Source organism: Hippopotamus amphibius, chromosome 2 (assembly GCF_030028045.1).
Source record: "Hippopotamus amphibius kiboko isolate mHipAmp2 chromosome 2, mHipAmp2.hap2, whole genome shotgun sequence".
Classification (NCBI taxonomy): domain Eukaryota; kingdom Metazoa; phylum Chordata; class Mammalia; order Artiodactyla; family Hippopotamidae; genus Hippopotamus; species Hippopotamus amphibius.
Window position 1 is genome coordinate 200859663 of NC_080187.1, and position 14112 is coordinate 200873774.

At 45.5% G+C, this 14112-nt stretch overlaps 1 protein-coding gene across 3 annotated transcripts in view; it reads right to left on the minus strand.

Annotated features, from left to right (window-relative positions):
• Window positions 1-1414: 1414 nt before the first annotated feature.
• The window catches only part of MYO1E (myosin IE), a 193910-nt gene continuing 181212 nt past the window's right edge, over window positions 1415-14112 (minus strand). For all 3 annotated transcript variants that reach the window (XM_057722578.1, XM_057722576.1, XM_057722577.1), the window contains 2 exons: window positions 6684-6853; window positions 1415-2494 (listed from right to left, as the gene is read on the minus strand). In XM_057722578.1, coding sequence (XP_057578561.1) covers window positions 2418-2494; window positions 6684-6853 — 247 coding nt within the window. In that variant the 3' untranslated portion in view covers window positions 1415-2417. The remainder of the gene's footprint in view (window positions 2495-6683; window positions 6854-14112) is intronic.

A 14112-nucleotide genomic window follows, 5' to 3' on the forward strand; every position in this document is an offset into this window, starting at 1 on the left:
AAGTTTGAATACCTCTATCCTAGGGTCCAAGTTCAAGCCTGCTCATGTGGTTCTTGGTTACTTTAAACCATCAGCTGAAGGGATCTGTCACATTTTTACAATGCAGTTTCTACTGCTGTACACGTGCGGTGTGTGCACACACATGCCCCTTCTCCTAAACCCGATGGCAAGTTCTAGAAGGTAGGGATGGCCCTCGATCCTCTTTGTGTTCTCCCTGGTTAAGTGATTCTCGAACTAATCTTATGTCTGTTTAACTGAACAGCGAGCAAAGTGGCAGGTCTGGCTGGATCCAGAGATGAGAGGAAACCCACGTTTAAGTCTTCTTCACCTGTGAACATCTGTTCAGTCACCCACTCAGGCAACATCTGTTGAGCACTTCCTTGAGGCCGGCCCCGGGCGAGGCGCAGGGGGCGGGGACAGGGGCCCGTGGTAACACAGGAAGGCGATGTGGGCAGTCCTGCCCGTGAGAACGCAGCCTGCACCTTGAGTCTGTGGGGAGTCCGTCACGCTGCTCATTTGAATTCTGGTTCTGTTTCCTTCCTCCCGCTCTCCGTGAGTCCAGGACTGTGAAATGGAAAGTCCCCTGTAAAATATAAGGAGACTGTTAGTGTCCATAGAATTACCTTTCCTTGCGTCATCCCATTATGGCTTTATTTTCCTCTCAAGGGGTCCCAAGATGGAATCGAAATATACTTTAAACATTATTTGTTATTGTTAGCGAATGAAGTTTGCTCTCTGTTCTTGAAGTAAAACAAGTATTTCCTTTGCCCCAAATTCAGATACATTTTTCTCCTAATATGTTATCCCGATAACTTTTTTTCCCATGGACTTGGGGATCCTGAAATGACAAGGTGTGCTGTCAAATCCTACTTTCCCAGGAGCTTACGAATGGCTGAGGGCAGCTGGGAGAAGGAGAGTTTAAGAAGCGACGGTACCCCTGTGACCATTCCCTTATTGATGGACCTGACAGTGTTTCCCGCTTTTCCCTACTACTGCAGTAAACGCTGCCTCGGCGTGCTAGGGGTGCCTTAACGGAGTACCGCAGACTGGGTGGCTTACCAGCAGAAACTGACTGCCTTACCATTGTGAAGGCTGCAAGCCCAAGATGCAGGTGTTGGCAGGGGTGGTTTCCTCTGTGGGCCGCAAGGATCTGTTCCAGGCCCCCTTGCTTGGCTGGTAGGTGGTCGACTCTTCACCTCATCTTCTCCTTCTCTGTGGGCTGATCTGTGTCCAAATCTCTTCTTTTTATCAGATACCAGTTATATTGGATTAAGGCCCCCTTTCATGACCCCATCGTAACTTGATTACCTCTGTAAAGACCCTATTTCCAAGTAAGGTGCTGGGGGTTAGGACTTACCTTCTCTTGTGGGGGTGGACACACTTCAACCCAGACAAATGTCATGAAAGAACGAGGTGGTTCACTGATTCCTTTATTTATTTAGGAGGTAAGGGGAGGAGACACAGGGTGGGCTGGGGGCAGAAGAAAATTACCTACAGGAACGGGTTGGGAAAGGTTTGCAGGGACTGAGCTAGAAAGCAGTAACACTGATTCTATAGTTGAAAAGGAGTAGTGCACATCTGTAAGTACCTGGTGTGAGTTTTGTAATAAAACCTATCTTATGAATAAGTACAGTGGAATACTACTTAGTACATTCATACATGTTTCTACCATCTTGAGATTTTTATATATACAGTATATGATCTGTTTTTATAAATGTACAGCTTGAAAAAAAGAGATCCTTCTTATAATAGGTACAGCATTAAACACGAAAACCAACATGGGCCAGCCACATTCCAACTGAAGACCCAGAGAAAGCCTGGCCAATAGGCCCGCCCCTGCAGCCCTGCAGCCCGGCAAAGTGTAAACCAGCACGCACTGCACCTGCGGGCTCAGTGGGCCCTTGGCATTTGCACAGGAAGTGCCCACTCACGGCAAGCCCCACCTGCAGAGAGCGGGTCCTCCCTGAGGGAAGGTGGCCGAGGAATGTGTACGTCAGGTCATGAAAAGAGGGATGAAAAAAATGTGCTCTTCAACTAAAGGCACTTGTCAGCGGCCGCCTACAGCCATTCCCTGGGCCTGGTGAGTGAGCAGGTGCTATTTTGATAGAGCCAGCAAGGTCTGAGTGGACCTCGCCTGTCCTCTCACCAGGTTTAAATAGAATAAATAAATCTTAGCGGGTGCTTGGTTTGCCCTCCCAGGTTCCTATGAATAGGCTACCTTCTAGGATCATTTATGGAGTGACGCTCCCTGTCCCCAACCCAGCTTTTCAAAGTCCTCCGTGGGCAAGGTGCCAGAATAGCTCCAGGCCTCGCAGAAGCACCTGCTCGCTGTGGATCAGAAGGCGAGCCCCCGAATGTCCCCTCCCCTGGCTGTGCCTGAAGCTCCTTCGTCCTGCGCGTCAGTGTCTCTGCGTGCCTCAGATCTTGGTCACGTAGTTGTTGGGGAACAGGCCCTGCTTGCCTCGCAGGCGCCCCGTCCACCAGCCAGAAGGATCTGCAGGGACACAGAGGTGGTGAAGGTGAGCAAGGCTTCCTGCCCAGCCAGACGCACCCTGCTCCCAGGGGTACAGCCCACGGGCGAAGGAGACCGGGCTCCATCCACGTGCTTTCCCTTCTGAATTTTAATGAAAATTAGACATGCAGATGTGCTGCTCAGGCCCCCTTCCAGAAGAACCCGCTGTCCACATGTGAGGTTTTGCTGCCAGTCTTCAGCTGTCGGTCCTGTGGGACCTGCCTCGCCTTTGAGACATTGCTCCCCTCGGGGCCTGGGGCTTCCAGCCTCCCCCCACAAGCAGTCTCGGCTCTGGAGCGGCTGCTGGGCCGGCAGACCGTGAGGTCGCCTTGTGGTCTGACGGCTCTAATCCTCTTCCCCCCTTTTCTTTCACGGGGGCTACTCCCCCACTGCATCTTTCACACTCCTCAACTCCATCTCACAATCCATCTGGGAGAACTGATCTGCAACACTTCACCATAATTACTTCCCAGCTTAATCCCAGTCCCTTCACCAGTAATTTGGTGTATGTTCTTCCAGAACTTTTTCTGTGATTATAAACACACACATTCATGTTAAACAGGCCATTCTATACCTTACTATTCTGCATCTTGCTGTTCAATACTTAGTAATCTTTCCACGACTGTATCTCATTTTTTAAACAGCTGCATTGTATACCAAATTTTATATAACGTTCCCTTATCGAAAGACATCTGTTCCCCAATTTTTCACGGTTAATGCAATAAATGTCCACACATGTATCTTTATGCCCACATGCAAGTAGTTCTACAGGATAGATTCTTGGATTAAAGAATATGGACCTTCTATTATCCTTTGTAAGAAAATTTATTTTTTCTAATAGGTAGTACTTTCATGTGCGCTTTCAAAAGTACAAAAGGATAAACAGTGAAAACAGCCACCCAGATCCCTTCTTTGAGGGCAAGCAGTATTATCTATTTCTTGCACTTTCTTCCAGAGATATTTCATGTCTATGAAGGCATTTATTAAAAACAAAAGACAAAACTCTTTCATATACAAATGATAGCATACTACATGTTCTGCACTTTTTTAACCTTAATAATACATACTAAAGATTATTTCATATCTGTATATAAAGAGCTTCTGTATTCTATAGCTGCTTATGTTTCACTGTTTCTTATTTGCCTATTTTTGTTGGTCTCTATATTGTTGATTAGGAGTTCTTTATATACCAGTGAATCTGTCACATGAGTTTCAAATATCCCTCTTCCAATTTTTATTAACTTCTTGTGACATTTTAATATTTGAGCAATTGAATCAAATGATTATTTTACATCTTAGTTTTCTATCACTTTTAGAAAGCCTTTCCCACACTGACAGTATTAGAAAAAAACTCTTATACATACTTCTAGGACTTTTATGTTTCTTTTATGCATGTAAATATTAATTTGAGACTTATTTTGGGGTGAGTCATTAATATATAAATCCAAAGTAATCATTTTGATTTGGCGATTTTACAATTTTGATAAATATTGTTAAGTTTCCTTCTCAAAAGTCTATTCCAGCAGTAAATAGTGAAAGGAGGTACCTATTTCCCACACTTAACCACATATATTACACTCCACACTTTATTTGCAATGACAAAATCCAGAACGTTCTGAAAATTAAAAGTTTTCTGTAATTCATTTCATGGCAAACCTTGACCTGAACTGACACGGGCTTGTTTACGATGCCTCTTTCCACTGCGTGTCAACGCTCTTAGGTTCCACAGCAGAAATACTGAGAGGCTGATCTAAGCTGTTGCCCTGGGACCCACAAAGGGTGTTATATATTATCAAAAAGCTACCATCTCTTATTTCTGAAACTCAAGTAACTCAAAGGATTTGGATGTGGACTCTCTTTGTTTTTTTTTTTTGGCTGCACCTGGCGGCTTGTGGGATCTTAGTTCCCCAACCAGGAATCTAACCTGGGGCCTGGGCAGTGGGCTGCCAGGGAAGTCCCTCTCACATTGTAGTCTTTGCTGAAATCACAGGTGAAATGTTTTGCTCTGCATTTCTCTGACAGTTAAGGAGGCTCTGCTGTGTGCTGTCTCAATGGCCTTTGTCCACTTTGGGCCGGGATTATTTGTATTATTTACACGGAGGGGCTATTTATATACGTGAAACATTTTTCCTAGTCTGTTTTCTATAATTTAACTTTGTTCCCAGTGCTATTCACCATATAGGTTTTAATTTAGCCTTTTTATGAGGTTAAATCCTATATGGACTTTGAGTTTGACATCTTCCATAGAAAGACCTTTCTTACCCAAAGATTAATCTGATATTCTAGGTTTCCTTCTAAGACTTTTGTAATTTAGTTATATATTTTTAGGTCTTTATCTGATATTTATTTTGTGTATGAGGCAGAGATCAAACTTCATTTTCTTTTCAAAATGGAAAGTAATTGTCTATCCTTTTCCCTGATTTCAAATGCCACATTTATCATCTATTAAATACCTATGCACATGTGGGTCTGTTTCTGAATGCTATTCTATCCCTTGTATCTATATGTCGATTCCTGCACTCACACCATACTGTTTAAATCACAGCAATAATTTACAGCATGTTTTGATAACTTTTAGGACTGTCCATTTTACACGAATATATGATTGTTTTAATTATACCCAGTACATGTTATTTCTAGGAAATTTTGAAAATATTGAGAAATGAAAAGTAATACAGTTCAACACTTAAGGAGATCACTTTAACATTTTCTTATTTTAAAAAAACATTTTTATCCTCCATGTGTTTTATACTTTTAGAAAAATGAGACTGCACTCCACAGTCTCTAACCTAACTTTTTCCTTTTCTTCACGAACATTTTTCCATTTTAATAATGTATGTACTTTCGCATCATTTATCTTTAACACAAACATTTTTGCATCAAAGTTCACTGAATGGATATAGCAAAGCTTGTTAAACTAATCCCTGTCACTGGATATTAGGTCATTTCCCACATTTTTGCTGGACAAAGCTGGTGATAAAAATCCTGTTTGTGTTACTACATTTATTTCAATACTTATTCCAACTTTTGAAGAAGGATAATAAATGGCTTGAAACATTAACACCTGTAGAAAACCAGATGGTTAAAGGTGACAAAAATAGTGTGCAGAGGCCATTTAGGAGGTTGGCCCGGGGACCTGGAGCTGTCCGGGGCGTGAGCCCAGGTGAGGCCTAGAAGTGCCCTTGACCGCCTCTTCCTGAAAGCTAGCCCTGCCCAGGACCCTGTCCACTCAGGCTGTCCCTGCTCTGCTCACACGCCCTGGATGGCTCTGCTCCGTCTTGACGACCTGCCTTGAGCCCGACACCCAGGGCCTCGGTGACCAGGCCACTCTGGCTTCATCCCACCACCCACGACATGGCCTTGGGGGTTCCGCACCCGAGACGCGTGTCGGCACATGTTCCTAAAACAACGTGCTCTTTCTAGCCTCCAAGGCTCCTCTCTCTGTCTCCCTCCCCATCCCTCACCACAAATGCCATTTCCTTCATGGTGCTTTTTCTAACATCCTAAGTGAGGAGTTATCTTTGTTTTTTATGCTTCTGTAAGCAGTAATGTTTGATTATATGTATATTATACTCTAACTCATCTTCTCTGCCAAATTAATAAAGTATTCAGCCAAGCCCACCGACCACTTTTATAACGGATGTTACAGGTTGTCTCCCTCGCTTCCATTCCACCTCCCTTCACTGTGAGGAGGCCCTGAAACCTGGGTGGGATAGACCCAACTCCCGTTTCCTACAGCAACCCCTGCCAGGCTTAACCCACTTGGGGTGCAGCCTTTGCCTTACTGGAGAGATTGATTCAGGGATGGGCACGTGACCAATGTGTGAATCCGAGTGAAACCTAGGACTTTTGTCCAATGGCTAAGAGGAGACGTTTCAGAGGTAAAGCAGATTTCAGACATGGTTTGATCTGTTGGGCTGGAACTGATGCAGCCTTTTTGCTACTATGAGGAAAAACAGCCTGAGAAGGGAACAGATACAAAGAAGAGGGCAGAGCTGAAAGAAGTATTTTTTTTTTAAATGAAGCTGGAATCTTGATCAAAATGAGCCTGAAGCCTGACCTACAAGTTTCAGTTAGAGGAACCCATAAACTCCCTTCACATTTACACTAGTTTTTATAGCAATGTAACAGCATGCTCTTTGGAGGCTGTCCCAGCCAGCCCTGCACTTACCTTCTTTGATAATATCGATAATGTCATTGGCATTGAAGCTGAGTTCGTCTGTGTCCTGAGCATCATAGGCGTACAGGGCCTTGCACTGTGGCACCTGAGGCTTGGGCTTGGGCTGGGGCTTGGGTCTGCCCCCTGCTGGGGGAGGCCGACTGGTTGTTTGTCTCCGGACCCTATGGAAAGAGCGGAGGCAGGTAAGAAGGGACCCAACAGGAGGTTGCAGCACCAAGTGGTGGTTTGGAGAATGGGGCCGGCACTTGGAGTTCAAGTCCAGCCCCAACCTTACAAGCACATGTCACTCCCTGAACTTTCTCAGAGAGTAAAACACACTCCCTAACAAGGTCGTTGCAAAAGCATATAGTTAGCTCTTCAAAAACCCTAGCTGCTGTTGCTGTGTCCCTAGCACAGAAGGAAACGTGGAAAAGACACATATTCCTATCAAAGTTTATAAAACATATTTACACATCTAAATGATAATAAAACAGTCTTGCATCTATCTCCCTCCCCTAACTGTGGAAACAGAACTTTGCCATAGAAGCTTGCAGGCGCCTCTCCTCAACTGCAGTCCCTTCCAGGGTGAGCCCCTAGCTTGCATTTTGTATTAATAATTCTGCTTTGCTTTGTAGTTTTACATATACATAAGTATTCCTAAACAACACTTGTATTTTGCCTATTTTTTAACTACATAAAATGAATCACATGCTACTATCACTCGCTCCATTTTTGAGATGAACACTGTTAATGCATGTAGTTATGGTTCATTCATTCTCATTGCTTTATACTTACTATTCCATTGCGTGAATATGTCCCAATTTACTTATCCAGTCCACTGTTGAAGGTCATTTGGGATGATTCCAGTTTCATTACAGAAATATGCTGCTGTGAATGTTCTTGTGCAAAAGTTTATCCAAAGTAATTTCTCAACATCAGCACTACTGATACTTTGGGCAGATAATCCTTTGCTGCGGGGGCTGTCCTGTGCACCATAGGGCCTTAAACAACATCCCTCACCTTTAACCCCTTGTATGCCAGTAGCACCTCCTCCCCCTGGTCATGACCATCAGAAATATCTCCAGCACTAAAACCCTAATCCAGGTCTTCTAGCTTTAAATGTATTCTTTCTGCAAATCATGTTGCCTCCAGTCACCACTCATACATTGTCTCAAAGGCATGTAACTACAGCTTGGTCCTAGTTAATGAGATCTTTAAACATATCTGGAACAACTATTTATTAAATATGTTCATAGGGCTTCCTAGGTGGCGCAGTGGTTAAGAATCCGCCTGACAATGCAGAGGTCATGGGTTCGATCCCCGCTCCAGGAAGATCCCACATGCCACGGAGCAACTAAGACCGTGTGCCCAAAAAAAAAAAAAAAAAAGTTCATAAAAAGCATTTAGAGAATGCATTTAGGAAACAGAAATATAGCAAACACTCCCCCTCCTCCTTTGATTAAGGACTAACCAAAGTGAAGCCTACATTCATTTGCTTACAAAAGAAACTTAAGATTTCTTCTAAGAGGGGCTGGGCTGAACTCAACCCTGTGGGGCTGGCTGTTAGGTCTGGCCGAGCCTGTTAACACCTGTGGGAGGAGGAAAGAAAAGGGAAGGTATTTCCTGGGGCCTGAGTCCGGAAGGAAAAAGCACACCCAGTTTTTAGCTGTGTTCTAAAGAGGCCAGAGCGTCCCTGTTGTTGCTGAGGTCCTGTGATAATAGATGCTACTGGGTGCCGATGAGCAAGTTGGATCATGAGGGGGTTGTTGGGGGTGAGGGGGCACTGGTTGCTAGCCGTCCCCAGCAGAAGTGGGGTTCCTTGAGTGATTCCTGGGGTTCCCTGTGTAGGAAGGAGCAAACCCCAAGGTAACCCAGGCTCCACTCTTCTCAGATCAGCCCCCATCCCCACTGTCCCACCCCCACCAGGCACTTTTATCGAAGAGGAAAGGCATCGTGTGGACCGTGAGCGTGACATTTCCTTCCTCGTCTGTTGGAAATCCCCATTCCCTGCTTGAGGACGGCTTGCTTCTCTGAAAGCTGGCTGGACGAGCAGGTTTTTAATTAAGCAACCTATATATTAGGGATGTGTCAGCATTTGGTTAATAAGAGCCATTAGCCTGGATACCAGAAGTCATCTGATTTCCCAGCAACAAGGAATGGAGGGGGCTGGGGGAAGAGCACCCGGGGAGGGAGGAAGCCTCCAATCTTGCAGTTCCAGGGAACAGGGTTGGGAGGGCATGTGCGCACACGTACACGTGTGTGTGCAGGCTCGTGTGTATACACACACACGCTCACCAGATATTCACAGATGGAGAGCTGGCCTCTTTTATGTCCGGGGGAGAAACCGACCACAATTAATGCAAGTGGATGAGGTGTGTGGAGCCCAAGAGTACTGGGACTTAGGTGCATTCTCTGGGCAGGGGGGGCCTCTGAGCCTGGAGGCAGAGCTGGACGACCCTGAAAAGAAGGGCCATCCTGCCTGAAGCGTTCCCAGGAGTCTGCCCCCTTGCTCCTCGGCCCACCTGCCTCCAGCTTTCACCGAGGCCGCCCAGTTCCTCCCTTGTCACGTCTTTCCTGCCAGTTGCTTTCTTTCGGGGCTCCCTGAACATCACCCCAGCTCAGTGTTTATCAGTTTATCTCACCCTTCCCTGAAAATCCTTCCAACGCCTTCTCTCTGCTCTTGGCCTGCAAAGTCCCTGCCAGGTGTGGCCCTGCTCGCTTCAGGCCACACTGGCATCTTCCTACCTCTCTTCATGGAAGTCTGAGCCCTGATGGGGGTTAGGAACCCCCTGTCCGCATACTCCTAGCTTACATCATATTTGCTGGTGACAAATATACTTTCCCCCCCCAAGATCAGGAACAAAATGGGGATGTCAGCTCACCACTTCTGTTCAATACCCATTGGAAGCTCTAGCCAGAGCGATTAGTCAAGAAAATAGAAGGCATACAGATTGGAAAAGAAGTGAGAATACCTATATTAGCAGATGAGATGATCTTGCACATAGAAAATCCTAAGGAATACACTAAAAAAAACTATTAGTATAAAAAGATTCAGCAAGATTATAGAGCACAAGATCAACATATAAAAATCAGCTATGTTTCTATGCACTAGCAATGAACAACTCAGAAATGCAACTGAGAAAACAATCCCATTTATAACACACAGAGAATATAATACTTAGGAGTAAATTTAACAAAAGAAGAATGATTCCATTTACATGAAATGTCTAGAAAAGGCTAATCTATACTGATAGAAAGTAGATTAGTGGTTGCCTAGGGCTGGGGAATGGGGGAATGATTGCTAAGGGGAAGACGGTTTCTTTTTGGGATAATGAAAAATCTTCCTAAATTAGATTATGATGATGGTTGCACAACCCTGTGACTATACTAAAAGCTGTTGAATTGTACTTTTTTTTTTTTTTTTGGCTGTGCCATGCGGCATGTGGAATCTTAGTTCCCCAACTAGGGACCAAACCTGTGCCCCTGCAGTGAAAGTGTGGAGTCTTAACCACTGGACAGTGAGGGAAGTCCCTGTTGAATTGTACTGTACTTTGAATGGGTTGATTTTATGGTATGTAAATTATATCTCAAGAAAGCTGCTTTAAAAAAAAAAAGTGAATTGCATGGACTTCTTTGGGCTCTGAAGTGCACTCCTGATACCCAGGGTGAGCTCAGCCAGCTTGTATGCAAGCAGCCTCTGGGTGTCTCACCCAGGATCCAGGACAGTGGAGGAGGGGATGGGCATGGAGGGACTGTTTAAACACCTGTGTGAACACAGCCACTTCATGGTCTTTGATCCTAAGGCATCAGGGCCTACTTGCTCAGAATACGTCAAAGTAAAACCAATCAAAGGAAAACCTCAGGGATTACTGGGGCATTTGGGTTCCCATGTACATAAACTCTTGGCATTAGCTGGCCTGGTTGTCCCAGATCCTGGATAACTGCTACCATGCAGTGTAAAGTCATCTGACCATTTATCCCTTGGCTGAATGGGGTCCACAGCACTCCACAGTTGGAGGGGGAGATTCCAGGCAGCTTTGAGATGGAGCATTGTTTGCTGGGGAGCAGAGTGTGGACTGGGGGACTGTGTGTGATGGGGAATGGATGTGGAGGTGGAGAATAGCTCTGCATTTTGCATCAGGAAAGGGGCTGCTTAGGCAATCCTGAGGTCACCGACGTCTGGCTCTTTCCTGTTTAAATGTCCTCTGTAACCAGGAAAGGGGATAACTGCTCCAGTGGGGCAGCACCTTCACAAAGTGAGCCAGTTGCAGTGAACCCCTCCTCACCGGTCACTTCTGCCTCATTCTCACATCTAAGCACGTCCTCCTCCTCTCGTCAGTGTCGACAGATGGGGTGTGGTCTGGGAACCCCTGCTTGAAGCTCTGGGCAAGGTACGGCACTGGGCATTTTCAGATGTTGCTTCACTTAACCTCACAACACTCCCATGAAATGACTGACGTGGGTTGCTGGAGCTTCCTGCTGGCTTCATCAGTGGATGGCACGATGCATGTGCGGCAGGCTCCCAGAGCTCCAGCCACACGGACCTTTCTGGCCTCACGGTCTGGCCATGCTCCCCACCCCCCCATCAGCACTGCTAATTCCTGCCCAGGCTTTGGATCTTGTTTCACCCCGGGCAGCACCCTCTGGCAGCCCACGCCTGCTCAGAGCAGGGGGCCGATGCAGCGGTACAGGGGCCTGTGCCAGCTGACTCCCTAGCAGGACAGCAGATCCCACGGGGGCGGCTGTTCTCACCACTGTAGCCCCTGGACCTGGTGCCAGGCCCAGGAAGGCCGTGTGGCCTCAATCTGCACGTTCCGAAGGAGCAGCAGGGGGACAGTGGCTTGAAGAGTCAAAGTCAGCGCACTGGGTTTGAGGCCCAGTTCTTCCACCGGCTGGCACGTGACTTGGGCCCATCACTTCACCTCTTTAGGGGTCAGTGTCTTCGTGGGTTAAAAAGAGAGAATTCTGGCAACGGCCCAGGCCCTTTTTCTAATGCTAAGGCTTTACAGAGCACTCTCAACAAGATCCCTACTGTCAGATGTACCATGGAACACGGGAAGCCTGCCCCGATGGGGTGATCACTGTGTCTCCACTCAGCGCCCTGTGGACCTGGGAACCGCCACAGAAATCAGCCCACGAGAACAGCCATCTTCCCAGCTCTGCTGGAGACTCAGCCTTCAGCCCAGACAACCTCCTTCCACCACTAGGTGGCGATCCTGTGCAATCAAGAATGAGGCTGGCTTTCTACCCGCTGCCAGAAATTAACAAGGTCTCTGAGGTACCTGCAGACTCCACTCACAGTCATGAAAAGGGGATTCAGGCTTTCTTACACAGCAAACAAGACCCTCGTGTCCAGGGAGCAGGAACTGGCTCAGCCCAGCCTGTGAGAGGGGGCTGTTCCACGTTCAGGAATTTTGTGGTCAGTTGTTAAAAAGAGTCATTATTAAAGATGAAATCGAACACATTTAACTGAATAAATTATATTAAAAGCAAAGGTGGGACTTCCCTGGTGGCACAGTGGTTAAGAATCTGCCTGCCAATGCAGGGGACACGGGTTCAATCCCTGGTCTGGGAAGATCCCACATGCTGAAGAGCAACCAAGCCCGTGCACCACAACTACTGAGCCTGCACAATGAGAAGCCCACGCACTGCAATGAGGAGCAGCCCCTGCTCACCACAACCAGAGAAAGCCCATGTGCAGCAACGAAGACCCAATATGGCCAAAATAAAATAAGCATATATTAATTAAAAAAAAAAAAAAAAGCAAAGGCAACCAGTACTCCTAACCTGACCCTTCCTAATAATTTGTACCACATTTTATGTCTATCTATGCTCCTGAAGTTATTAACGCCTGCTGCCTACATGTGGTGGGAACACTGTGCATCTCCTCCCAGCTCTGGGACCAGGAGTAGTCACCTTGGCAGCTTGAAATCGGCCACAATGAGAGCAGAAACTGACAAATGTTACAACTCCCGCCTTTTCATCCCTAAAGAGACAGCCATTCAAAGCACACCACTGTCTCATACTACCCTCATGATAACTCACTTCCACTCATCTGAAAGTGCTTTGCCTAGATTTATTTTGTAATGGATCTGCAGGATTTAGATAATTTTGGTAGTGCTCATATTTTATGGTATTTGCATTCCAAATAAACCTCACATGATTGAAAACTGTGTTATAAAAACAATTATTTCATTGGGATAACGGAGACAGGAGCAAGAATTTCAGACTCACAACGACAAAGTTATTTTCCTATTGCCATTTCAATAATAAAGGTTCACTTTACACAAATTCGTATATAGTTATAAAACTCTGCATCACAGGGCAAATCCAGTTGTTTCATTACATGTAACTCTGGCACAATGTAATTTAGTTTTCCTGTTACTATGTGACCCATCATTTCAGGGTAATCTGTACAGTTGGCCCTTCACATCCATGGGTTCTGCATCCCAGATGTACAGTCAACCAACTGCAGATTGAAAATAATTGGAAAAAAAAATTCCAGAAAGTTCCAAAAAGCAAAACTTGAATTTGCTGGGCAGGGCAACTATTTACATAACATTTACATTGTATGCAGTATTATAAGTAACCTAGAGATGATTTAAAGTACACAGGAGGAAAAAATAAAAAACAAACAAACATGTATTGAATTCCTACTACACTGCCATGTATTAAAATAAAGGATAGAGATGAAATGTTGGAGAGGGTGTGGAGAAAAGGGAACTCTCCTGCACTGTTGGTGGGACTGTAAGTTGGTACAGCCACTATGGAAAACAATTTGGAGGTTCCTTAAAAAACTACAAATAGAACTACCATATGATCCAGTCATCCCACTCCTGGGCATATACCCAAAGAAAACCATAATCCCAAAAGAAACTTGTACCATCATGTTTATTGCAGCACTCTTTACAATAGCCAGGACATGGAAGCAACCGAAATGCCCATCAACAAATGAATGGATACAGAAGATGTGGCATATATATACAATGGAATATTACTCAGCTATAAAAAGGGATGAGATGGAGCTATATGTAATGAGGTGGATAGAACTACAATCTGTCATACAGAGTGAAGTAAGTCAGAAAGAGAAGGACAAATATTGTATGCTAACTCACATACACGGAATCTAAAAATGGTACTGATGAACTCAGTGACAAGAACAAGGAAGCAGATACAGAGAATGGACTGGAGAACTCGAGGTATGGGAGGGGGCGGGGGGTGAAGGGGAAACTGAGACGAAGCGAGAGAGTAGCACAGACATATATATACTACCAAATGTAAAATAGTCAGTGGGAAGTTGTTGTATAACAAAGATAGTCCAACTCGAGGATGGACGATGCCTTAGAGGACTGGGGCAGGGAGGGTGGGTGGGACTCGAGGTGGGGGGAGTCAAGGAAGGGAGGGAATACGGGGATATGTGTATAAAAACAGATGACTGAAG